Source organism: Neopelma chrysocephalum, unplaced genomic scaffold (genome assembly GCF_003984885.1).
Source record: "Neopelma chrysocephalum unplaced genomic scaffold, ASM398488v2 Primary Assembly neopelma1_22b, whole genome shotgun sequence".
Taxonomy (NCBI): Eukaryota; Metazoa; Chordata; class Aves; order Passeriformes; family Pipridae; genus Neopelma; species Neopelma chrysocephalum.
In genome coordinates, this window is record NW_020897690.1 from 2,118,264 (window position 1) to 2,144,466 (window position 26,203).

A 26,203-nucleotide genomic window follows, 5' to 3' on the forward strand; every position below is an offset into this window, starting at 1 on the left:
GAACCTTAAGGCAGGAAAATATTGATGACAATATTGATAACATATTACATGACTGAAAGCTATAACAATTACAGTATAAAATCTTTTATACACCATATTTTGATACCTAAATGTTTATTGAATTAAAAATCAATAGTTCAGTCTAGGACTTTATGTTCTAAAGCAGTATGCAAGTAAATGGGGATTAATGTTATGAGATGCTAGTCCGTAAAAGCTGCATATTTCTACCTTGTTGATTCAACAAGCTGAACCTATAGTATCGAAGCTATTCAAACAATAGTTATGCTCAGTTACTTGAGCAAAAAATCTCAAGCTTTCAGAATGTCAGGTAACTCATTGTACTCGTTTTAAGATTGGAACCCTTCTCTCTGTGGCTGAACACTGTGAGGCTGAGCACTGTTAAGCAAAGTCAATGCTAAAAGAAAAATTTTTCTTATCGCTAAATTTAAGAATTAACACAGACCTGTACTGTGAAAATAAAGAATTTTGTTGCAAGCATGATCAGATCTACGCTTAGAAACTGACTTTAGCAATTACCTAGGGTCTTATTTATAATTTGTTAACCAAGAGGCATTTTTCTCTATCTGTATTTATAGGGTGCCTAACCATAAACCATATTGCTCCTTCTGATTTTACAGATAAAAGTATCATTTAAAAAACTTGTAGCACAACAAAAACTTATTGTGATGATATAAATTTAAATGTTTTCATGACGGAAAAATAAAGAATTGGCCTTACGTGGAAGTAAGACTTACTTTTCTTCACTAAAGAATAGGCCTCATCTATTCTTCTCCTTATTGATGGATTCTTCAAAGTCACTTTTGCCTGTAGCACACACAGACACACAAAATAGAATGAGCTGACTTTCTTCCCCACATGATCACACTTCAACAGCAAAGTTTAGAGAATGATAATAATTCAGCAGAACATGAGATGCAGGAATTTTAGAATTAACATATGATTGTATTATCATACAGACTGCATTTATATAAGCTGTCACAAATTACAGAGGACAAGCCGCTTCTTTACCACGTTGTTTAATCTCCTAGACTCAGCAGCTATGCAACTAAAATAAAATCGAATGACTGCTATAAACTTCATTATTATTTACTTAGACTACTGTGTTGTTTACAGCATGAAAGTATAACATTACAATTTTTTCAAGCATTTCTCAAATACTAACCTTCTGATAGTTATGCAGCAAAGCCCAAAGCGAAGCTGCTCCTATTCTCTGAACAGCAGGACTGTCACTTTCCAAACAGGCAGACAGTACTCCAATTGCTTGCTCTAATGAGAGAAATAAAAAAAAATGAACCCAAAAGTATCTAGAAAATATAATCAAAAGCACACAAATATATTTACATGCCTCAGTATGTTGATGCTTGGAGTACACTTAGTTTTATGACAAGTACTGGTATGGTAGAGGAATTACAGAAACTTTATTATTGATTAAATTTCAATATGCTCATGAAATTGGCAGACTACATTGAAAGAAATCTTGAAAACAATATAGCAAAACAAAGACAAGTAATGCTAAAAAATTAAGCCATAAGTAACAAAACACACACATTATGTACAGCCATCAGCTATGCATAGGGACTGAGTAAGCCATGAAACTGTTTTATAACTCCCAGTAGCCACAACTAGAACCATATCAGGATGGATATTAAGATGTTTCTATTTTCCTTCATACTTATTATGCAGATGATTTGCAACCAATGAGAAATATTTGCCACTCCAGTGTAGGTGCCTTAATTTTCTATCATTGCTCTGAAGCCAGACTCTTCAAATTTGCTTGCTCACTTCACAACAAAGATTCAGAGATTATGTAACAGAATAATAAATGCTTAATCAAGGCAACAAATCCACATCTTAGTTAAAAATAAAAAGCATGAACACTATGGAAAACCTGCTGAGAACTTATAACAAAGACAGGAGCATTCTCTCTGCAATTAAATGGGGGAAAGAAACATGCCTTTTACAAACAACCAAGAAAAAAGTTGCGTGCATGTTGTTACATTAAATATATATGCCGTGATCATAATTTTATCATTATCATAATCGTTTTCCACATATGACAGGACATAAAATAGTTTGCCTCAACATCCATGACTTGCAGGAGCTAATATGGCTTTGTCCAACTGAAACATAGGACTTTCAGTTATTTCAAACTGACTGACACAAAGAATCCTTAAATCCTCCCTGAAAAACTTGCTGTTTGAGAAAACTGCAAAAATCCTTTAATTCATGTGTTACTATATCCAAATGATCTATCTCACAATGAATCTTGATTTTCTTTTTAAAACTATTTATTTGCTTTTCCTTTTATTATTTTAATTGCCTCTCTGCCAAAATATGTGCTCTGTAGTCACTTCTACAAAAATAATTTTTATAAAAATGCTTTTCTAAAAAGCAACATTGAGTTCTTGGTCAGTAATCCAAACTGCAATGAAAATATGGTCTTCTGGAAGCCACAGTATTCTCAGAATACAACAGCATGTATACCCTTTAGATACTTACCATTACCTAATATCTTTGGTTTATTAGTTGGACTAAAACATATGTTATGTAGAATAAGAAGTGCTAGATGTTGGCTGCTCTTGTGTTTGTATTTACACATTTCCACGATCTGGTCTAAAAAACCATTTATCTTCATGACCATCTGCTGTCCATCTTCTCCAAAAGATATGTTCAGTAGCAGTTTTAGCCAAAGAGTAGACACACTACCAGGATTTTTATTACTTCCTTTTGGTAATGAAAGAGACAAAAAGTTCTGCAGGAAGTTACTCTGTTAAAAGAAAGAAAAAGGATGTTAGAATTTACAGTATTCCATGGCTTGTTTGCTGCTGTTTGACCTTCCAATCTATGTACTTGCCCAAAAACTGGTACTAACATTTCATTCACATATTTCAGGCAACCCATTATTAGTCAAGGACTTTTGAAAGAATTACATATGAAAAAGAATCTACTTCCTGGTTAGAAAGTTAATATGGTAAGATAAATTTTCTTCTATAATAATTTATGCAGTGTAGATAAATAAAAGTTGATCCAGTACAATATATTTCTTTAAAGGCTAATTCTCACCACTGTATAAGCTTTCAGTTTTGCACTTAGCATTTCTGCCCAAAAATAAGCTCGAAACATTTTAAGTGAATCAATGCACTATGCAGATAATGTATTCTTGATTTCTTATTTATTATTGCATGTGTTATTAGCAAATGCTAATAATATCTCAAGTTGGAAGTGACTCATAAGGACCTACAGCACCACTCCTCCCTTCACTGACAGCCATAGGAATATCCTTTTTTTTTTGCAAGATTTGAAGAAAAACTGTATGTCATATCAATGCAGTTCTACCTCAGGGTTTGTCTCCAAGGAGATTCTGAGCAGGTGAAAATCTATCACCATGTTACAAGAGGGAGATGTTCTAACAAATTCCTGTGATGATAAAGTCCTTGATCTCACTGATGATAAATTCCCCACCTCATTGAATCTTGACAATATATACAAGCATCTGGTCAAAAGCAAACAACCCACCACACAAACTCATTGTTTTCTTCACATGAATATAATATTGGTAATTTAATTTTCACAGATGGAATTAGTTATTCAGTATTGCTTACACTTATGAAAGGAGAGCTCAGGAGAGAGAACAAAGACTATCACACTAAAGTGAAACTCTGAAGAGAGCAAAAGCAAGAACAATTCACAGAACTCAACAGCTGCTACAGAAAAGATCTCAAATTCTTTGTCTCTATCAAAAAGTTTGAATATGAGCCATTTTCCAATTTTATGATTAAGTTTTACATAATTAGCATCACAAAAAGATCATATTTCCCACTGCATTTTCTAACAGGTAATTAGGTCCATGCACAGAACATTGTCAGTAGAGACTGAAAGAAATGGTTGTAATTATTAAATTACTGTAAAATATGCTACAAATAAATAACTTTTTCTAATTTCTTTTGAGTTAGCTCATCTTATGTCACTACATGGCTGACTTTCAACATCGCCTGACTTCTTTTCCCAAGGTGTTGAATTAATTTAAATGATCAAAGATTAAGAGGAACGATTTTTCAAATAACATTTGATAAAACAGAGAAAGGATCATTCTATATACAAATTAAAAAATAATAAGACACTACATACATTTGTGTAACAAGAATAGATTTCTATCTAACATCCAACTACTGACATGTAGGACATCTTCCCTAAAACTTCTATAAAGATTATGTATCACACAGTATACCTAACGATTTACACAATGTTTAATTTCTTGTTTGCTCACGTGCAGTTTGTTCTACCGCATGCTCACTTTCATGATCCAATAGAGATTGCTACTATATATATATGGGTTTTAAAAATTTTACACCCCAGTGAAACTGAGGTGTAAAAGGTTGCATCTGTCCAGACTATAAATTTCAGGTTGCTCGTAGGGAACGGTAACACAACTAACTGAGAAGACAAAATGGTTTTGATTCCTGTAGAAGCATTTCTATTGATCACAGGACACTCCACATTGAAAGACGAGCATTTATTAAAAAGGAAACTGCAACCATCACATTGCTAAAATCAAGAATACTATTTACTTACCTTCTGAATAATGCCTTTACAGTCATGAGACAGAGCAAGGTTAGAAATTAGACAAAAGACCACCTGCTGAACTGGGCTGTTATCATTTGACACTTGGGAAGCCAATCTCAAGATGTTATGCATTAATGAATTGCCAGCTGCACCTCGTGCAGACAGAAGTGATGATTGTCCACCACTGGTCCAACAAAGTGAAGCACAACCTTAAAGCAATGAAATATCTTATTAGAAATGCAGATACATATTCAAAAGAAAAACCTATAGAAAGAGCATCCAGCAGCTGAAAGTTGAGATGGAATTTTTGAAAGGATTTGTTACGTATTTTTTCTTTGAGCCACAATGAAGTAAATGGGACATACTTTGAATAGAAACCTGCCTGAATGTGGCAGTTTACTGGAATAGGCATCTACTGTTCTATTGTTCCAAAATCTAAGAGGCGATTCCACTGTTAAATAGAAGCCATTGCTCTGCCTCTGAGTGTCTCCTTAAAAACTGGAACATTGTATTTAAGGCATTATACAATTATTTGGCAACAGAATCTGAAGGGATCCTCTGAAAATGGTTTAGAAAACAGATGTCTCTGTATAATCTGAAAGGAATAATATAAGTTTTTTAGAATATTTTTTCTGAGAAATAAAAGCACTGTCTGCGCCTGTCATTACACTGTACAACAGTAGCATGCACAAACGTAGGCTATAGAGCTACAAGCTCAAACTAACACAGCAGCAGGGAACAACTATGTTACCTAACTGATGTTTATGCACAAATATAGATATAAATGTTTTTGTTTAGTGGCATTTGCCATCTGCAACAAAGGTTAACTTCTGACATGGCAAAAGTAAACAAAAATGAGACAGTGTTTAACTGTTACAAATATCTACATGCATTTCTTTGACTACATTGAGGAGAAGGGGTTAACCACTTCAGAGTAGGTAAATTTGGGACACCTCATAAACCAGCTATTCTGAACAGAAAGAAAAAACATGATTGATCAGAGAACACTTGCTCTTATCAGCAAGTAAAAAAATGCAGTCTAGAGTCACTCAGTGTTAAGAAACAAGAAAGACCATCAGAACTTCAGCTTGATTTCTCCCACGTTGACACGACACTATATTTAAATTTTATACCCTAGTGGTTGACTAATAGAGATTTGAGCTTTCTTCAGTCCATATTAAAAAAAAAATTCTTTATGAAAAAAAAGCCATTCTAAGATCATTTAGGTCTGGAGACATTAACTTAAAAAAAAGAGTGAAAAAAGCTCAAGAGACTTTTCAGTTAACATATTTTAACCTTGCTAACTCTTTTATTGTATCTTGACAAGGAGAAATGAACAGACACTTATGTGTCTCTTCAAGGCACTAGCAAAACATTTTCTGAGTAAATAACCAGGATATGGAATAAGAAAAATCCATACTAGAAAAAAGATGAGGTTTCTAGTAGTGGGGATAATTATCAATGGAAATAACAGACAGGTTTGCTCAAACGAACAAGAGAATCCTTATGAAAAATATACAAACGCAAACTACTGAGTCGAAGGCATAAATAAATGAAAGAAATTTAATACAAAATATTAAATTTAATATTGACTATTTTAAAACCAGAATGTTCTCAATAAGGATGAAGTACAAACCATGTAATGTATTCATACACTGTTCTCTATCAAAGAATTCCTAGAGTAGTACTTCTATAATATAACTATTCAGCTTTGTAGGACATTCAGTGAAACCTTCAAACATAATGGTTTGAAATAAATGCTACTTAATCCTTTAGTACAGTTGTAATCTTGCTAAATCCAACAGTCTGAAACAGGATCTGAATAAAAGTCTTGAATGTATTAAAATCAAAACTCTTGATAGACTTTGATGAACCAGCGCTTTTATACTTTCCTCTTATGGTAGTAATAAACTTTCTTTTACTTTTATTATGCTTTTCCATCTTAATTATTCTGGAAAAAATATCTTTATGTTTTACATCACAAAGTGACTCTCATACCTGCAGGATAGTTTGCAGTGTAGACACAAAGCAAATGCAGACCTATTTGCATTGAGGAGTCATCGGTTAAAAACCACGGCCATAGTGAATGAAGAACAGGAACAAGATGAGTTTTGAGCGCTGCCACCTACAAGAACGTGAGGAAGAATTTAAACTACGATACTCTTAAATACTTTTAAAATGAAGTGTAGTGAGAAAAGCATATTGTAATCTTATGTTGTGTTATGTTTTATCTTACGGTTTAAAAGATTGTACAGAGAACTGACACCTTCGTTTCAACACCAATGAAATTAACTCTATGCAAGCGAAAACCTGCATGTTTTTAATTACTGAGAGACATACAAACAAAAGTAAAGACTTATTCACTGTGATTGTTCAAGAGCTCTCTATTCTATCGTTTTTTTCAACTCCAACTAAAGTAATTATTGGAACTCAAAAAGCATGGAAATACAAAAATGCAGTTGTGTACAGAGCAAATGATAGAAATCGTCAGCTATCAACAGAAACCTCCTTATCTTCTCCAAGCAATTGTCTCTGCAGATCCTGAACCAAACAAGAAAAACATTCCACAATAATCTTAGCTGAGATTATGGCACAACCAAGTTATGGGGATCTCAGGGATAATTAGATTGCTTACTCAGAAACAGGTGTTCTCTATACAAAAGGAATGCTAATACATGCCCTAGAAAAGGGGTACTTCTGGAAAATCAGGAAATCTTGTGGTTCCACTAATGTACGTGCTAAAAGTAGAACAAGTTGTATAAATAGCACAAGTAACACAATGCCAAGACAAATTAAACTGTGAAAGAGAAAATGAAAATAAATATGTGAATGGTATCGGCAATAAGAAAGAGCAAGAACAGTGATCAAAAAGAATAGAGGAAAAATGAGAAAAGGTAATCTACTATTTTCCCCATGGAAAAAACAGCTAGGCAGAACTGAAGTTGAAAAGAATTTGAAAGGAACAGAGAAAAAGATAAAGAATGTGAAATGAAAAGAAGAAATTCAAGATTCTGAACAAGAAAAATTATTTTTAAAAAATCAAGATGGAAACAAAACTGTGTTGTGCAGGATTAGTGCAATTTAACTCAGATAAAGAAAAGTAAATGGCAAATTATTATTTAGGGTTTGGTTTTTGTTTGGTTTTGTTTGTTTGAGTTGGGTTTTTTTTGTTTTGGTTTGTTTTTTTTTGTCTTTCAGAAAGGAAAAGAAAATAAGGAGAGGGGAATAAGGAGAGGAAATCACTTTCCAAGATCTGGAGCTATTTCTATGTGCCTTTCTGGTGGCCCCACACTCCACATTCCTTTTTCATATGATATGCTTTGAAAATTAGAATGATTTAATTAAGCAGAACAGAAGTGGATATAAAAGATAATAGCCATCTGAAACCATTGGGAGATGATGTTTCAATAAGACCATCGAGTTCCTAATGCATGTATGAAATATTCTTGGAAACTGGAAATAATAATGAAATTTGAAGCATTTCCTGCTATTAATATTAAACTTAAATTTAGCCAGCTTGAAAATAACTTCAAAGTAGAAAAAAAAATTATCTTCATTCGCTAACTGAATGTGCTCACATTACTTCAGTATAAGAATACTTACTTTGCATTCTTCATTTTGAAAGAGACAGTTCCTGAGGAGCTGCATAGAACACCTTAAATCCTTGAGAAGGTTCTCCTCCTATCCAGAGAAAAATAATTGAAGATTGTCAACATAGGACCGAATGAGTTTTGTACAAGGAAGAAAGAGATTTCTAAGGTATCAACATTTGGGTCACATCTCTTCCGCAGTTTTCTTCTGATCTCAGACAGGATTCATCTCATATTTACTAAAGACATTTATAACAAGTTACTTAGAGTCATCCTCATCTCTCTTATAACCCACAGATACTATTTCTAGGGGTACCAATCTGACCAAATGCAGACATCTGCTCCATTTCTCTTACAATTAATGAAGAATGGGTGGGAACATTTCCAAGAATTGGTTCCATCCTAAAGACATCTAAAACAAGCCAAATGAATCACTCCTGAGAAGCACCTCTCTTCTTCCTCGGATAAAAACAAGGTTAAACTAACTCTGTCTTGCAGATCTCTACATTTGGTCAGATCAATCCATCCTTATATTCCCAGGGTCTTAGTCTCCCATCCTTAATAAAGGAAATAGCTTCCAACCTGATAAGAATATCACGAAGATAAATGCAGACCATTGGACAGAGAGGTACTATACTGAGATTAAAGTATACAAGTAAACAAAAAATCCATCTTCGTGATAGAGCTGTGACGCTAGAGGCTAATGATTGCTGACCTAAATTCTATAAGGTTGACACAGTAAAACACTTATGAAAGATATCAAATTCCAACAAGCCTCTTCACCACAGCATACTATTTCTGTCTTATAAAGGAACAAAAATGTAAAATAGGATTTATGCTTAATCTCAGACAAGGTGAAGCAATAATGTACGCTTATAAATCATAACATGCACAGTTGATGACATTTAGAAATGAAGTAACAGTCTATCCCCCAAAGGTTAATGAGAGTCAGGTATAGTAGATAAAGAAGAAACATACAAGTCATCATTACAAATACATTTTATAACTGGTTTGTCTCACTTTTAGCCAAATAAAATACTATCTCCAAGACATTATTCCAAGGAATTCCCTGTGTATTAATTTAGTTAATAAATATAATAACTCTAAAATGCCACAAGCTATAACTCATATTTAATGTATAATCTTCTAGGAGGCTGAAAAAGTTATGGATTGTGTTGATGGCACTGTTGTATTTACTTGTTTTAGGATATCTTGATTTTTACTAAGATCCTATTTTAAGGGCTTGTCCTGGTTAGAACAGCTGGGACCAATTCATCACTGGATGGGTGTAGCCCAAAACTGTGTATTCTATAGCCTTCCATGCCATTTCCCAGAAACTGTTGTCAGTGGAGGCCTGCGAGGTGGGAAGATGTTCCTGTCCTCATACCCTTTTATGGAATTCTCCGCTCTGATACCCTTTTATGGAATTCCCCCTTCTGAGGGAGGGACTGAGCATCCTCATGTCCTTTTATGGAATTCCCCGCTCTGAGGGAGGGACTGAGCACTCCCGCCTGAACTGGAGAATATAAATACTGGGAGTTTCGGAACCTTTGCACCACTCGTGGGATCCAGAGGAAGACTGCAGACCACCGCTCTCAACCAGACTGCAGCTCACCTCTCTCAACCAGACTGAGACCACCACCCTCAACTGGACTGCAATCACCACTTCTGACCAGACTACAGCAGCTCTCCCACCAGCAGTTTTTTTTTCCCCTCTCCCTTTACTTTGGACTCGGGGGGGGGGCAAGGAACACCACTTTTGTTCATACCCCAGGGTGCTGGGTTATACATTTGGGTTTTGTGGGTTAAAACCAATTGTCTGTCTGTATAAATGTACTTATTGTATTATTTTAATAAATTGTTATTCTGACTTATAATCTCTCTTTTGAGTTGAGTTCATTTCCCCTGCTGGTTAACTTTTAAACCAGCACAGGGCTTTTTTCGAAAGCTTGGCTATTTGTAAATACTTTCCATGCTCTTGGTTAGCACCACACTAATTATTGTGAAAGAAAAGGAATATCAGCTAAAACACATCAGTTGCCCTGAGAATGAAGCTACATCAAACACATTTTCCCCAATAGTTAAAAGAAAAAAAAGAGAAAGAAAAAAAAGAAAAGAAGCTCTCATAACTTCTTTTTGAGAGTTCTGCCTTGAAGTGGGTTGAGGGGCAGTTTTGTGAATGATCAGTTAAGTCTACTATGAAAGCAATGTCTCAGTTTCCTTCACATGAAACTCTTTGTCATTATGCACTACATATGATGCTTACATACGCTTACATGTGAAGTAGCAACCTACAGTCCCAGCTCAGCAGGGAAATCTGCCACAAAGTCTTGCAAATCTTACAAAGAATTTTTAATTACACAAAAACAGTCTTTCTGACCTTTCTCAGAGGCTTCTTTCCTCTAATTTCTTTCAAGTTTTAAATTCCTTCTCTGTTTAGCACGGGAGCAAATGTCCCCAGCTTCCCTCTTCTCACTCCCAAAAAAAACCAAAGAAGTAGCTGACTTCAACTTTACAAGACATATCCAGGGCAGGACACCTTTTAGCCTCCAATCCTTGAAGAAGGGATAATAAATGTGTTTAGCAGCTCTAAAGAAAAAATATTGTAGCCTTCAAATGTCAGGGTCAAACCTAAATTTTTTTAAGAGTTCATTGTTTTAAAACACAGGTCCACACTCCCACATATCAGGGCTAATGTCTGTGTCAAAACCTCAGAAAAATACTACTGAGCTCAAGAAATGCAGAAATACTCTGCAGGAAGATGTTTTCTGCAATTTCTGCTTTATGTGGGAGTGGACAAGACATCAAACTTGACAGCAGAGGTTACTGCCTGTATTTTAATAATTCTCTTAGATGATAGTGGCAGAAAATAACCAGATTGCAACAAAAATCTTATGAAACTGTTGTATGATGGTAAGACATATCTACATGTGGTAAGGAAGAGTTGGGTGATATGAGAGTCTGGAATAACTAGAAGGAAGTTAAAAAAAAGGCTAAATAAAAAAACTGTGAATGGAGAAAAGAAACTGGGAGTGCAGGCAGCAAAAGGACTGCAAGTGTGACGTTAAAAAAAAAAACTGACAAGAAGTTAAAACCAGGGACAATTGAGTTTGATGGGAAGAAACTGAGATGTCCAGACCAAGTTTGAAGACGAACAGAATAAAAAGTACAATTGGAAGCCAGATAATAGGAGAAGGTGGAAAGTAAAAAAACTATGATTTACATTCATAAGCAGACTGAAACTAGTTTTGGGATGGGAGGGAGATTGACTGACATGGGAATAGATAAAAACAAAATGGCTAGCACTGGTTGAAAGACAGTGAGAAAGAAAACTTGAGAAAAACAAAAATTATTATTTTGGAAACAAGATGGGAAAAATTAGCCGGATTGGATAGAATCATGAAGTCACGGTTGAAAGTCCAACTATGTTTGAAAACAATACAGTACTCTGATATTGCTGTAAGGCTAAATATCATAAACTACAAGCACTGACAGATTACAAAAGGATGTTTGTGAGTGTGAGAGAATGTCTGAAACTGAACTGTGACTCCTCAATCAGAAGCCTTCCAGTTGCTGACTTCATCCAGAATGAGCTAGTTGTTAATTCTGATAACCTGGACTAAAAGTGGGAAGTCCTGAATCCTCCAATTAATGAAAAGACATGACACTGATACAAAACCAGTAACTCAGAGGCTGATCATGTCTTGTACTTTGCGTATAGATTAAGTTACAGTAAACAGGAGCTTGGAGTTCCAGAAAGAAAAGTTGGTGCAAAAAGAAGGATTCCTGAAAAGGAATTGTCTCTGAAACAAAGAAAACAAAAAAAAAAGAAGAACATGAAGATCCTGGCTAGAGGAAGAACCCTGCAAGTGGGAGAAGATCCTAAGGGCTAGAGAGATGCACGGAGAAAAACACCAGTACATGCCCAGGGGCTTTGTCCAGCAAACACCCAAGACTGAACAGCTGCACGGTATGAACTGATGCAATTTTCTGCGTGACATTCCTGAAGTAGCAGTCACCTCCATGTTGGAAAAGGAAGGTGAGACCTAGCAAGACCTTATAGAAGCTCCAGTGTCCAGATCCACTACAAGTTGTCTCATCCGTGACAGATACAATCAGTATCTTCCTCAAGAAAGAAAAAACAAACCAAATGAAAGAGAGCTGGGAAGTGCCTTATCATATCAGTCTTCTGGCTTTTATAGCTACCTTTTTTCTCTGTGCTTTCACAGGCTTTAGGGAATCCAAGTTCAGCTGTGCATGAATGTGCTTCATGTTTTCTATACAGCTGTCTATCAGGTCAGCTGGAAGACAAAAACCAGTAACATTTATAATTACATTCACATTCAAAAACATTTTAAGAAACACAAAATATCTTTCTGGCAATGATCTTGTTGTTATCTTCTCGATATCAGGAAGTAACTAACAGTTTCTGAGATCAAGTGCATCCAGTTGAATGATCTCGAGAAGCCAGAATACATTTGAGTCCTCTTGCAACAGAGTTCCATGAGAGGAATGCCAAAAGGAAGGACTGGTAAGATTGAGAGAGGAAGATGATTTGAGAAAGGGAGGATAACAAGTCATAATTCTTCAGGATATTTTCAGTGATGCTGTTTAGAAGAGTGAAGCTTCAAGAGGTTAGGGCACTCATTTATACTACCCAACCCTTCCCTAATAACAGCAGATTTGCTGCACCTGAGGTGGGACAAAGGAAAACAATTGTTCAGATGACTCAAAGTGCAAAATGGAGAGTTATGTAATTGACAGGTGGACTGTACGGTGGCTGAGGTGGTTAGATGTTCACTCAGAGGGTAGGAGTCAATGGCTCAAAGTCCAGATGGAGACTGGTGACAAGTGGTGTCCCTCAGGGGTCCATGTTGGGGCTGGTACTGTTTGGTGTATTCACCGTAACATAGTGGGATTGAGTGCACTCTCAGCAAATTTTCAGACAACACCTAGTTGAATGGTGTGATTGACATGCCTGAGGAATGGGATGTCATCTAGAGGGACCTGGACAAGCTCAAGAAGTGGGTCCAGATGAACCTCATTATGTTCAACAAGGTGATGTGCAAGGTGCTGGACTTGGATTGGGGCAATCCCAAGTACCAATACAGGTTGGGGGATAAAGGGATTGAGAGCAGCCTTGCTAAGAAGGAATTGGGGCTGCTGCTGGTGGATGAAAAGCTGGACATGACTTGGCAATGTGCACTTACAGTCTAGAAGGACAAATGCATCATGGGCTGCATCAAAAGCAGCATGGCCAGCAGGTTGAGGGAGGGGATTCTGCCCCTCTACTCCTCTCTGGCGAGAGCCCACCTGGAGTTCTGCATCCAGTTGTGGGGCCCCTGGCACAGGAAGGTCCTGTTGGAGTGAGTCCAGAAGAGGACCACAATAATGATGGGAGGGATGTAATAGATCTATGAACAGGCTGAGAGAGTTGGGATTGTTCAGCCTGGAGAAGAGAAGGCTCCAAGGAGAGCTGATTGCAGTCTTCCAGTACTTAAAAGAGCATATAAAAGATGGGGATAAACATTTTAGCAGGGCCTGTTGCAATAGGATAAGGGGTAATCATTTTAAATTATGAGAGAGCAGACTTAGACTAGATATGAGGAAGAAATTTTTCACAATGATGATGGTGATGCAGCCTTATCCACTTGGGTCTTGACAATGTCCAAAGACAGAGAATGCACACCATGTCTAGCCACTGCTCTACTGCCTTCAAAGGTTTACTTACAGGCAGTCTGACCCTCAAGTTTCAATTTATGCCCATTCTCTCTCATCCTCCTTCACCATGCACTGCTGTGACAAATCTGGCCCTATCTTCTTCAAAATCTCATAGGTATGAGAAGACTGCTATTATGTCCTCCCAAAATCTTATTTTCTCCAAGTTGAACATAGTCAGTTCCTTCAGCTTCTCACCTAAGGACAAGTGGACACAATCACCTTGGTAGCCCTCTGCTGAACTCACTCCAGTTTGTTGACATTTCTTGTACTAGGCCAAAACTGGATGCACTATTCTAGACTTAGTGTAACAAGAAGTAAGCAGAGGAAAGGTAATCCTTTCCCCTTGATCTGCTGGCTGTGTTCCTGTTAATACAGCCCAGGATGCTGTTAAGTCTTCTCACATTCAGCTTGCTGCCTACCAGGCCTGTTTCAGCTCTCCAGTCAGCCTCTACTGCTGTAAGTGGTTGTTCCTTTTGAGGTGCAAGACTTCGCATTTTTAACTTAAAGTAGTCCTTAAGAGCTGAACAGGTGATGTTAGAGCTACAGGTGTCTTAAGGACATTGGTTTGAATTCCAGAAGTCCTATTCCTCTTTTTCTAAGATCTGTGTTGCATGACAGCGAGGATGACTTGAAGACTGCTCAAGCAGAGAATATGATGCACTTCCTGCAGTGGAAGTGCCTTCACAGGAAGTCATATCTTAGATGATCTAGTAGGTCATCAACAGAAGAAGGACCCTGATTGAAGTAAGGGTTGAGTACAGCACCAATACACTGAGAAAGAGTAGAAAGCACAGGATTTGAAGTTCAGTGTTTTCTGCCACTATTGGGATCAGACATTCAATAGATATGTCTAGGCTATCTACTTCAACGTAGTGTAGGTTTAAAAAGCAGGAAAAAAAACAACTGGGAGATATAAGGAACAAGAAGGCACCCAAGATAAAGTGAACTTGGACTAACCAGAAGGTATTAAATGCATGATACATGAGAAATGCAAATTAAGCGCTCTCCGCTGCATTCTAGAGGGCACAAAAAGCATTTGGTTAGAAGTTGGTTTACTACTGTAAACTTAGGTAGGAAAGATATTGCATAGCAAGGGAAGAAGGTCCTACTTAAACTGTAAAATGGGACTAAATAAACAAAGAGGCAGGGAAGAACAAAGTTGAGAAAAAGAAATCTCTTTTTGTCTAGGTACAGACAGAACTGAGAACACAGGCCATACTTTCACCTGCAAAAGTACTGGCATAGCGTAAAACAAGAAATGCAAGATACTGTCAATAAAAAATCTCCAGTTTCAAATGGATAAACATGCCATTAGTGGTAAAAGCTCACGGGACTCTTCTCACTCTAACACAGAGCTGTGACTTAACCACAAGTTTTTAGACTGGCTATAACAAAATATTTTATTCGCAGCTGAAAACTTTTAACTATTAACAAGATTTCATAATAAAAATCTGAAAAAACCCCTGCCACTGAAACCTAGGTCTTTTGCTTTGACATAAACTGTTATGATTTAAAGATAATACATAAAACACCTGCGAGCATTTGATTTGCAAATCATTTAACATACATTTTGAAATGCTCACCTTCCAAAGCACATTTCTGGGCATTTTTACTGACAGCTAACAAAGACAGCAGTGCATTAGTAGCAACTTCTTTCAGCACATCCTTTGAAGATTTTCTTTCACAGACCTACAAAAAATGCAATTTCATTACCGAAATGAAGAAGTGACCATATTAAAAATAGTATTCATATCTATAAATAGGTTGTCATAGTCTACATTTTCATTTGGATGATTCATCACTACATTCCTATATGGAGTTCTTTTTATAAATATTCATGTTTATAGACAGTCTGCATTAAAGTGTTTCATTATTTTTTGTAATTAAAATTTTTTTTAAATTAAATTTTCTTTCTTTTGCTTGCAAGCCCACTCTTCTTACTTTTTTCTTAACATTCTACCTAGGTTCCCAGCCCGGGCATTCCAGACTTTTCATAACATTCAAGGTTTGCTATTGCAGACAATTCATTGATGTGCCTTTAGTGCAATCTCATTTTCCTTCAACACAATGATGAAGAAGAGACATTAAATACAGTGAAATTCCTGAGAATAAAAATATCACTGATAATTATTTTAGATACTGTTTTAAACACTGAAAAATAGCAGTTTGTCTTATTTCTGTGAGGCCTTTGTAAGCATCAAACCTTTTCTAATAACATAAATATAATCTCTGTGTTTTCAAAGGAATATTTATCTGGAGTCATATAAAAAGATAGTTGAAAGACAAGGAGCTGTCTGTGCTTCATATATTATCCACCAGAGAATTTTTTCCATCTAGCAATCTTCTCTAAAATATCATGCCAATACTGACATCCAATAAAATGGCAAATGACATGCATTGTAATCAGATGAATACAGTAAAATAAGAACAGTTGTTGGATCATAGCAAAAAGAAAAACATATTTTAAAGTTAGCCAAAAATACATCATCTTAAGAAAAACTTTATACTTCAGATAGAAATCTTATGAGTATCTATCCATAGGATCTCACAGATTTTACCCCTACTTACATCATGTATTAATGGCCTACGAAAATTTTCAAATTTTAATACGCAATAAAATATCAATGTATTCTCTAGGGTTATCATTTATTGAAGTGTTCACTGCAACCAAGAGTGAAAAGGTCAAGGAATAAAGACTAGTAAGTTAATAATTTGAAAAAAACCCAATAGCTCACTGATAAGGACAACGGACACCAAATTAAAGCACCAAAGCATTTATAACCAACAAAAAAAAAATTACATTTAGACTACAACTGTTTTTACTAGACCCATTGTGAAATCTCTGTTTAGAGGCCATAGAGCCACACTGTTGCAACACAGCAGCAAAAGAACACAGCGTGTGTGACAGATGTTAGCTAGATCAGGTCAAGTAGGAGTAGGGTTATTCTACAAGAATTCAGCACCTACAGGAAGAGAGGAGATGAAATGATACTAACAGAGCATTATTTTGGTCACAGCATCCAATATGCATGAATAAATGTCAAATAAATTATGTTTTACCTAGCAAAATAGTACTAAGATACTTATTAACCAAAATAGTTGCAAGACAATGACTTCAGAACATTAGAAATCATATACTACACTATATGAAATGTGCATCTTTCAGACAAACACTACACTTTGAATCATGGCTCACTATTATTGTTACAGTGACAAACTGCACATGTAACTTTGTGTATTACTAAGTAATGGAAGACATTTTAACAATCCATAAATAAGTGAAGGATGCAAATATAAAGGAGGTAAAAGAATCTTTTAGGGTAGTGTACAGAAGTATAAATAAGAATAATGAGATTACATTTATCAAGACAGAACATTCAGAATAAGTATCTAAGAAAAAAACCATCTTGTCACCAATATAGATTATGCTGGGCAACAAGTTCCTACAAGCATTAGCAAAAATACACTACCTAGCCAATCTAAAACTAGGTCAGAAAATACATTAATATGTGCTCCTTAAATACAACAACACTGATCTTATGCTATCATGGAATGAATTAGAAGGCTTAATGATTCATTTTGTTAAAAAAATTTTACAAAGGCAGCTGTTAATGGGAATAACTATGTCTCAAACCTTAAAAACATGATTACATGTTTGGAAAATTGGGGAAAAAAGTGTATTGGCATTTGGCCAGAGATATTCTATCTATGTATCATCTTCTCTGTGTAAGATTTCACACCATATTGTTGCAGCATAATTGCCTTGCAAGGTACTTCCTAGAAGTTGCTTCTTTGCAACTGTTCCATCTTATTACATGAATTTCAAAAATGAGTGTACTAGATGTCTCAAATTAAAGATGTCTTGGTTTATAACTGGAAACAATTGATTTTTCATTAGGTAACTACATATTCCTTTTTATTAAAATACAAAAATGCAAAAATTTTGTATTTTTAAATGTCAAATTTAAAATACCTGAATAATTAATGCAGTAAGTTGAGTTACTGATGCATGGCATCCTTCATTGTGCTCCAGAAGAAAGCTAATAGTTGGATTCTGACATATGTGTGGTTTATCTTGGAGCTGTCTTCTTCCTTCTTCATTCAAAAGGACAGAGAGGAACTGTAAACTAGTCACATATAAAGCAGGATATGTGGTAGACAGATGAATACAATCAGAAATGGTATCTGAAAGGTTTAACAAAAAAATAAAAATTTTTACATTTCATTATGAATAAAGCTCAAGTGCTTTGGAACTCAGAGAGACTTATCAAATAAAGTGTGTGAGCCAAGAAGCAGTAATACCCATGCACTGCACAAGGAATACTACAAATTCTATGCATCTAGTAAGTCTTTAAAAAAATCTAAGAAAGGTTTAAGTTTTATAAGGTTTGAATGAATTAATTGCTGTGCATTGATTTGACTATAAAACAAAAAAAGTAATTTCCATTTCACTCAAATCACTCATTTGTTCAATGATTTTCTGAACTCTCCTCAATTTATTCAACGGCTTACATTATAAAACCAACAGTATCTATCAGTTGTTTTATGTACAATTGGATTTGGATTCATTAAATCACTTAACATGCACCTGGTTGAAATCAGGAGCTTGTCTGGACTATGCTCATACTTCAATATTAAAACACGTCACAGAATCTTGCCTGACTATGCAAGTAACCAATGTAAGAATAATTAAAAACCAAAGAAACAAATAAACCCCTGTATAATAATCTTTAATTCCTATGTTTCTTATCTCCCCTCAAAACTTTGCTTTCATTTTATGCAAGATACTAAAAAAAATTGGGAAAAATAAAGTGCTAATGGATCATTTCACAAATACCACATTTGGCTTTACAAATAGGTTTACAAAGGTTTAAAAATTAAATCACTAACCCACATATGCAAAGAAAATTTCTGAATTTATCTGGCTGTTCAAAAGTTTGTCTGATGATACTAGAAAGAGTTATAAAAATTCAGTTAACGAAACAAGTCAGTCAAGCTCTGGACACATTTGGCTTTCATTCTGGATATCTCATTGGTCATTACTTAATGGCATCTAAACAGAATTACTTTCTTTTCTATTGTTTGTTTTTTCAGTTGCTAGGTTAAAATCTATCTGGGAATAGTCATTACCAATTACTGCTGTACAATGATTTGCAAAGGCTGCTGTCACAGATGGAAAAGATATCTGGCCACTTTTCCACAATAATGTAGCTAGAAGGCTGAAACAGTCTGCCCATGTTTCACGAAGTACAGATGTTAACTCGATATCTGCAAAGACAACATAGAGAATCAACGCATTTACAAATGTGCACAAACCTGGAAAGCTAAGTCTGACAGTAAGTGTCAATTTACACGAAGGAGGTCCATAAATGAAGACCTGCCTCTGTCTGGTTACACTGGAAACAAAGTACTTCATTACCTAACCCATCTTTGGGGTGTATGGTGAGAATCCTGAAGGTATTTTCCAAGAGAGGTTTCAACAGTTCATTTTGGATTACAAGCTGAGAGTCCACCAACAAACATGATTTTAGAAGCCTGGACACAGATGACAGGTATTGAAGTAGTATTATGACCTGTTAAATATTTATAGAAAGATATGAAATAAAGCCATATATTTACACCTTCCACATTATTTTAAATTTATTCACATTATGTCAACTGATTCATAATATTTTGAGCTAATATACACCACTTTAAGATAAATAATAGGACATAAGTTAAAAAAGTGTTCTCTTAATTTTTACTGTTGAAGATGAAACAGAATCCTTAGTTTGGAAACACATGCATGGAATCAATTTTCTAGTGACAAAGGTTTCCTGTGAGAAAGTTATGACTTTCGCTACAAGTACAGCAGCATATTCCGTGGAACTCACAAATAAAAACATAAAAATGGTCATTAATATTGATACATACATGCATATCTCCTGAAAACAGAAGTTCAATATGAAGTTTTGGGAAAAATTACTCCCGACATATTTATTTATTTATTCTCGTAAGATTTCTGCAGAAAATACATTTTTTTAATTACAGGAGTAATTTTCTTCAAAGTATATCTGAATGCAGAGCAGCAGAAGCTATAAAAGGGTGCTGTGTCATGAAACAGTATGTTCTATATGTTGTATATTCAGAACTAAATGTGATAAAAAAGTAGTTCTATCAGCAGTAGCCCTATATGGTTTGCATACATCAAAATTTCAAAAAATTTGTAAGTGTCTGCAGGATCAGAGAGAGACAAAGTAAAGCAGCCAGGTTTGTTGCAATGTATGTGTCAGTAACTGTACCTGGCTCGTACTTCAATACCATACAAAGAAATTCTATTATGTAATTTCTTTAATGGTTAAACTCAGCTTATATTTTTAAAACACAAGTCATTTTCAGTTTGATGGTTCTAACACAGTTCTAACACAGAAAATAATTATTCTGTGTTGAATAAAATGGTTTATTTTCACTTAAGCCTTGACAAAAGTGCAGAGATTCACATAAGTGTAGCCTATAGCAGCATGTCTGGACTAAGTTAATGATATAGATTATGCTAACAAAATTAATTTCATAACTTAAAAAAATTAGAATGTAACAAATGCTTCTCTAACCTGAGCTTTTACATGTTCTCTATGACATGGATGACCCAATGGAGCTTTCAGTTCCATGAAACATCTCTCAACCAGATTAGCATTTACAAGACTAAAATAAAACAAAGTTGGTTAGAAATACAGATGATAATTAAACATCCTACTAACTTAACATTCCATAAAAGAGAACGATATAAATAAACAGTAAAAATAAAATAAGAAGGACTTATTGGTAAATCCCATGATTTTAAGAAACTCTAGTGCAATGGTAACTATAATAGCAGTTAAGCTGTTTCAAAATAATTAGACTAATATAAATTCCAATAGCTGTTACTGTACTGGCAAAAATCAATTGTTTCTATTTGATTGCTTATTTTCTTTTCCCTAGAAGAATAAACACCACTGATATAATAGAAACTTCATTCAAACCAGAGTTGCTGGGAGTTTGTTTGTTTGGGTTTGTTTCATTTTTTCCATTATTTGCACTAGGAAGCGCAACTATAAAAGCTCTTGAAGATCTTTGCAAAAAAACTGAACTAATTTTTCATGCTTCACTTCAGGACTCCCAAACACCTTCTACAGATGAAAGAATTCTTTATGGTAGAAGTGGAAGCATGAAATACAATTTGAAGACTATTTTGAAGTAGTTCCTTCTTTTAAAAGAAGCAGAACACCAGGATTTATCATCCATACTTTCCCAAATCTGGCCAGTGCTATTTACTCTCTTTTAATGTGAGAGTTCCTGGCTCATCTTCAAAATATTTCATACAATTCAATTGAAATGATCTCCAATTTCAAATACCTGACTGTATTATGTATTGCTTTACTAAAAAATAAACTAAAAATTACCCGTCCAAAAAGGATGACGTAAATGGTCATCCAGACAAAAACCTAGAACATTATGAGAGGAACACAGTTGTCCTGTAGAAGACAGACACCACAAATTGAATCACCAATGTGGTTACCTATTCTGTGAAAAAAATAAATAATCATGATTCTTTTCTTTCATTGATTGTATTTTTTTAAAAAGGCATTTCTAAACACCTCAGAAGCAAGAAGTGATCAATATGTTTAACAGTTGTGGTAAGAAACACAAGTAGATCTCATTTGAATCTCTATTGCTACACCCTGTTTATAGCTTAACAGTTATTGATCTCATACCTGCTGAGAGTTGTTAGCAAATGTGCTTGCTGAAGAGCAATTCCAGTATCTTTTGGCATGACAACCAGCAGATTGTGAAGAAGGCCGCAAACAGCTGACAAAAGGGCAGGTGTGACTACACCACGCTTTTTAGACAGAGCAGCAGACATGGGAGAAGCATGTTGACTGGGAGATTCTGTGATGGTTGTATCACTTTGACCTAGAGTGTGTTTAACAAAAAAAAAAAAAAAAAAAAACAAACAAAAAAACCCCCACAAATTATTAAATTACAGCAATTACATAAACCAAATTTCTTTTTATTTTTCATAAAACATTCAAGTCCTCTCTGTATTTAAACTGTATATTCTGGAACGAATGAAAAAAAAAACAAACCCAAAGAAATCTGACACAGAAAATAGTTCTGAATAGTTCTGTTCCCTCTACCACACACTAATAATTGCTAAAGACAAGCAATAAATTTGAACAGACAAAAATTCTCATTCCTTAACAGAAAAGTATTTTATATTTGTACATAGCTCTCTCTACATACATGATTTTATGTTTTTTTTTCATTATATTCATTTTTATCTTTCTACATACAAAGAGAATTATATATACATCTCTATGTGTGTGTGTGTGTGCACTTAGGTGTGCATGTATGTATATGACAGCTTTACCATGATTGATTGTTTTGAAAGGGTGACTAGATGTCAGGAATAGAATCTAAATCTTGAGTTACATTTCAACAAATATCAACAATTTTCACTTATTTCTGTCAAATGTATTTCACCTTATTTCATTTTAGAGGAAGTGTTTAATGTTTGTCTTCTAAAACAACCACAGGAAGCACTAATGATTGTTCCAGCAATATGCAAGCTGTACAAATGTACAGCATGGAAAATACTGAAATATGGGCAGGCTAATACATTGTATTCATCATTATATACACAACTCAAGCTTGACTTGCCTTGTGCCATAAGTCGATCAACTACAGTTTCAGGAATAAAACTGGCTGAACTTGTTGGAACTGTTGCCTGAAGCTCAGTAACACTCCCCAATGATGGTGATGCAGACAGAATCTGTGAAAGCCATAAAACGGAAACTAGTTGATTCTAGCTTTTATAGACTAGTCTTCTATTTATACTTTGCTTGGAACAAGTGAACAATCCACCATAACCCACAAACTCATAAAACAAAAAACGGTGTAAATATTACTGTTCAAAATAATTTGATTCAATTTCGTCCACTGTGTGTATGTGTGTATATAATAAACATCCAGTAATTGAAACTATTGAAAGATGTGCAATATGAACAGCCTGAAACATTTCAGTTAAAAACTGATCAATGCCCATGTCACTGGAAATTCTTCCTCTTCATCCTTCTTTTTCATCCATATAATTGACTCAATCTACATTTGGATAAAGATAGAAAGACATTACTGAAGCATTTAAAGTAAAATTTTTCATGGACTATTTGCTCTACTGAGAACATGAGCACTTGTCCGTTTGTACCAGAACATGTTCAGATAAAAATATCACAAGCATATTTGTCATCAGTCAGAGTTGATGTCGCAGAGTCATTTAAACTCAGGGTACTTCTCTTAACCTTAATCCTGTGATCTTTATATTTATTGATTTCATAATGAAGACATGAGATATTCACATGACAGTAGATAACTTTAAGGTCATACTACTACCATGCTCCTCCTACCAATTTTATGTCATCTACATTATGAATTTTGCACGCTTTCAAAAGTTCTTAACGCTCTTGCTACTGTGTTTAAAACCACAAGCTTTAGATTAGAAGACCTAGGTCTCCAGCTAAATGATGTGCTTTTTTTAACAGTAAGACCTGTGGCCTGTTTCAGAGCGTGGGACAAGTATCTATCATGTCAAGTCACTTTTCACTTCTGGTTTTTATTTTCTAGATGGACAATTCACATCAGATAATTTTCTTCAAGCATGTCACTATACAGTGCAAAGAATACAGAATATTGGGTAAACCAATGAGATCCCAACACAGTTACAGCTCGAAGAAGAATGTTATTAGACTTTTCCTCACAGTGAGCTTTCTAAGGAAGACTGAAATATTTGACAAGTTTGTTTTTTTTCTTCTAAGTTTTGTTAGAATAACAGTTGGAATATTTTTTTACCTAAGAAAATGTAAAAAGTGACTTAACTGACAAAAAGTGTGGAGAGAAGGAAATTACAGATTACTCCCTTCCTACTTTTAACCCACATGTTTTAACTCCCTTCTCTCCCCCATTTTCCTCTGGTCTCCCACTATTATTCATCCTACAGTCTTGAATCTTTCTCCTCAAGACTGCTCAGCTGTTCCCCCAAAAAAGCCAGGAGGTTATTGTAACACAGAAAACAATCTACAGTAAAATTTGGGAGGTGTGTCCAAAACCCAGGATTCACATAGAGCTTGGGTCACATAAATACTAGGACAATGCTTGGCTAAATAATTTTCTTGTTAGCAAAATGCAATACCAGACTGTACTGAGCAACTGAAATTCAAATTCTATTTTGATTATACAAATAAAAACCATGTTTGCCAATTGAAATAAGCTATTTAAAGTTTTATGCTTGCTAATTTAAATAATTATTAAAATCCATTTTTTATATTCAACCAATTGAGCTTGATACATGGTAAATTCTGCATTTATTCAGCACTATACTTCAATTCCAAGCATTCTCATAGGTGAGAAAAACCATAACTCTTTTCCTTAAATAGTAAAATCCCAGTCCTTTTAAAAGAAGTAAAGCCCTAAAAGGAATTATAACTATACTGAGAGTCATCTTACAGATATGATTATGAATTATACAAGCTTTCACATACTAGTAAATAGTATCAGCTACATTGCACAACAATTCTTTATCTTCTACAACTGTTTAAACACCTTGGGCAAGGAAATAAAAACAAGTTCTTAGTTATGTTAAAAAAATAAATAAAAAAGAAATCAGTAAAAGCTTTATCTGGTTAGAAAAATATCAGCTTCCTGCACTGATGGAACATTTATTGGTAATTGCTTCACAGTGGGAAATAGGCTAAAACCATAAATTTGTTGCTATCTTAACAGAAAACACACAGCAACGCAATGAAGTTGTTTCCACACTCTTCTGCCTTCCAGGAAAAAAAAAGATATTACCACTTTTATAAATCACCTTTGATAAGGATGAACTGGGAGTCTGGGACATAGTATCTAGTAAAGGATATTTACTACAGCCACCATATTGTTCCTGGGAGCAATGAGGCATTGTGTTGCTTAACAATGAGACTTTGGAAGACGGTTTAATAGGGGAAAAGGTTCATGTGTGTGGAGAGGGAGATGACGACTGCAGATTAGAACTAATTCAAAAGAATACAAAAATTGTCAGAGTGGAAACACAAGAGAAATGCGAGGGTTTTGCCATTTATCTACTAGATAGGAATAAAAAGTCTTTTCTTAACCTCTAGTACAAAAATCCCTCTGGCATTGCTTTAATAGGCTTGCAGTGATTAATTCTATTCAGTTCTCTTTTCAAAGGTTTAAATCACTTAACTGTATAGCGCTCTGGTAACCATGGTTCCAGAAAATAAAGCACACATTTTTATAAAATAGCAACAAGATTTCATAGAAAAGAACGGCCATGACTTAGAGCTATCTGGGAAACGTCTGTAGATCTTTAACCCACACCATTTTTAGCTCAAGTTTTTAAATAACTGCTCATTTTGCTAAGCTGTCCTAAGCACAGAACAGCTCTACAGTATTTATGCAGCATGAAGCACAAATTGTTATCTCCATGCAGATTGGTGGTCTCTTATCATATATACTAAACACAAAACAAATGTTGGTTAAAATAAGAGTAAGGATTTGCCTTCTGTAATGATAACCTAAGTTAATGTTTAAATTATTAATTCTATAAAAGACCAACATTTTTAATCTTCTCAGAACTGGACTTTTTGCAGTATCCACATTCCAGTTCACAGAAAAATAAAGACAAATTTGACAAAAATCTGTAATCCACTGGAATCTTAAAAACACAAAATACAGTGCATATGAGTTAACAGAATACAGACAAATCTGTTACTGTTTTTTTACATGATGTTGAATCATTGATTTCATCCCACATGGCAACTCTTTACTCTATAAAATAAACAAAATTTTATCTATGGTATGTATAAGATCTCTGACTCTCTTTTTAATTTTCTCAATTTTTCTTTTTGCAAATTTGAGGGAAAATTAGGGGACGGAGTAAAAAAGATGAAGTCAAAAAATAATTTAGATGCAATTTTCACTTAAGGTCATATGACCCTATATGAAATCAGCTCTTGATATCAGACAGCTCAAATATACTGATTATATGAAATCTGAAAGCAGAGAAAACTAATAGTGTGTTAGGAATAAGAATGGATATGAACATACTGAGAACAATTTTTTTTTTCTCTGATATTAAAATATCAGAGAAGAGTTTCTGATAGAAACAATTAAACCTGGTTTGATTGCTGGTTCTCAGCTATTTGTGGCTGGTGTCATAAAAGCTGTACCATGCATCAAAAAAACATGTTTCCCTTCCATAAGACCTGCAGATTCCTTTCATCTGTGATGGGGAAAGC

At 34.8% G+C, this 26,203-nt stretch overlaps 1 protein-coding gene across 2 annotated transcripts in view; it reads right to left on the reverse strand.

Moving 5' to 3' along the window:
* Positions 1-26,203, reverse strand: part of RTTN (rotatin) — an 81,572-nt gene that overhangs the window by 2,349 nt on the left and 53,020 nt on the right. For both annotated transcript variants that reach the window (XM_027678018.1, XM_027678028.1), the window contains exons 35-48: positions 22,572-22,683; positions 21,626-21,824; positions 20,486-20,576; positions 19,315-19,468; positions 19,026-19,163; positions 17,869-18,080; positions 15,479-15,584; positions 12,381-12,475; positions 8,188-8,265; positions 6,583-6,709; positions 4,594-4,793; positions 2,521-2,788; positions 1,184-1,287; positions 756-825 (exon numbers count right to left, since the gene is read on the reverse strand). In XM_027678018.1, coding sequence (XP_027533819.1) covers positions 756-825; positions 1,184-1,287; positions 2,521-2,788; positions 4,594-4,793; positions 6,583-6,709; positions 8,188-8,265; positions 12,381-12,475; positions 15,479-15,584; positions 17,869-18,080; positions 19,026-19,163; positions 19,315-19,468; positions 20,486-20,576; positions 21,626-21,824; positions 22,572-22,683 — 1,954 coding nt within the window. The remainder of the gene's footprint in view (positions 1-755; positions 826-1,183; positions 1,288-2,520; positions 2,789-4,593; positions 4,794-6,582; positions 6,710-8,187; positions 8,266-12,380; positions 12,476-15,478; positions 15,585-17,868; positions 18,081-19,025; positions 19,164-19,314; positions 19,469-20,485; positions 20,577-21,625; positions 21,825-22,571; positions 22,684-26,203) is intronic.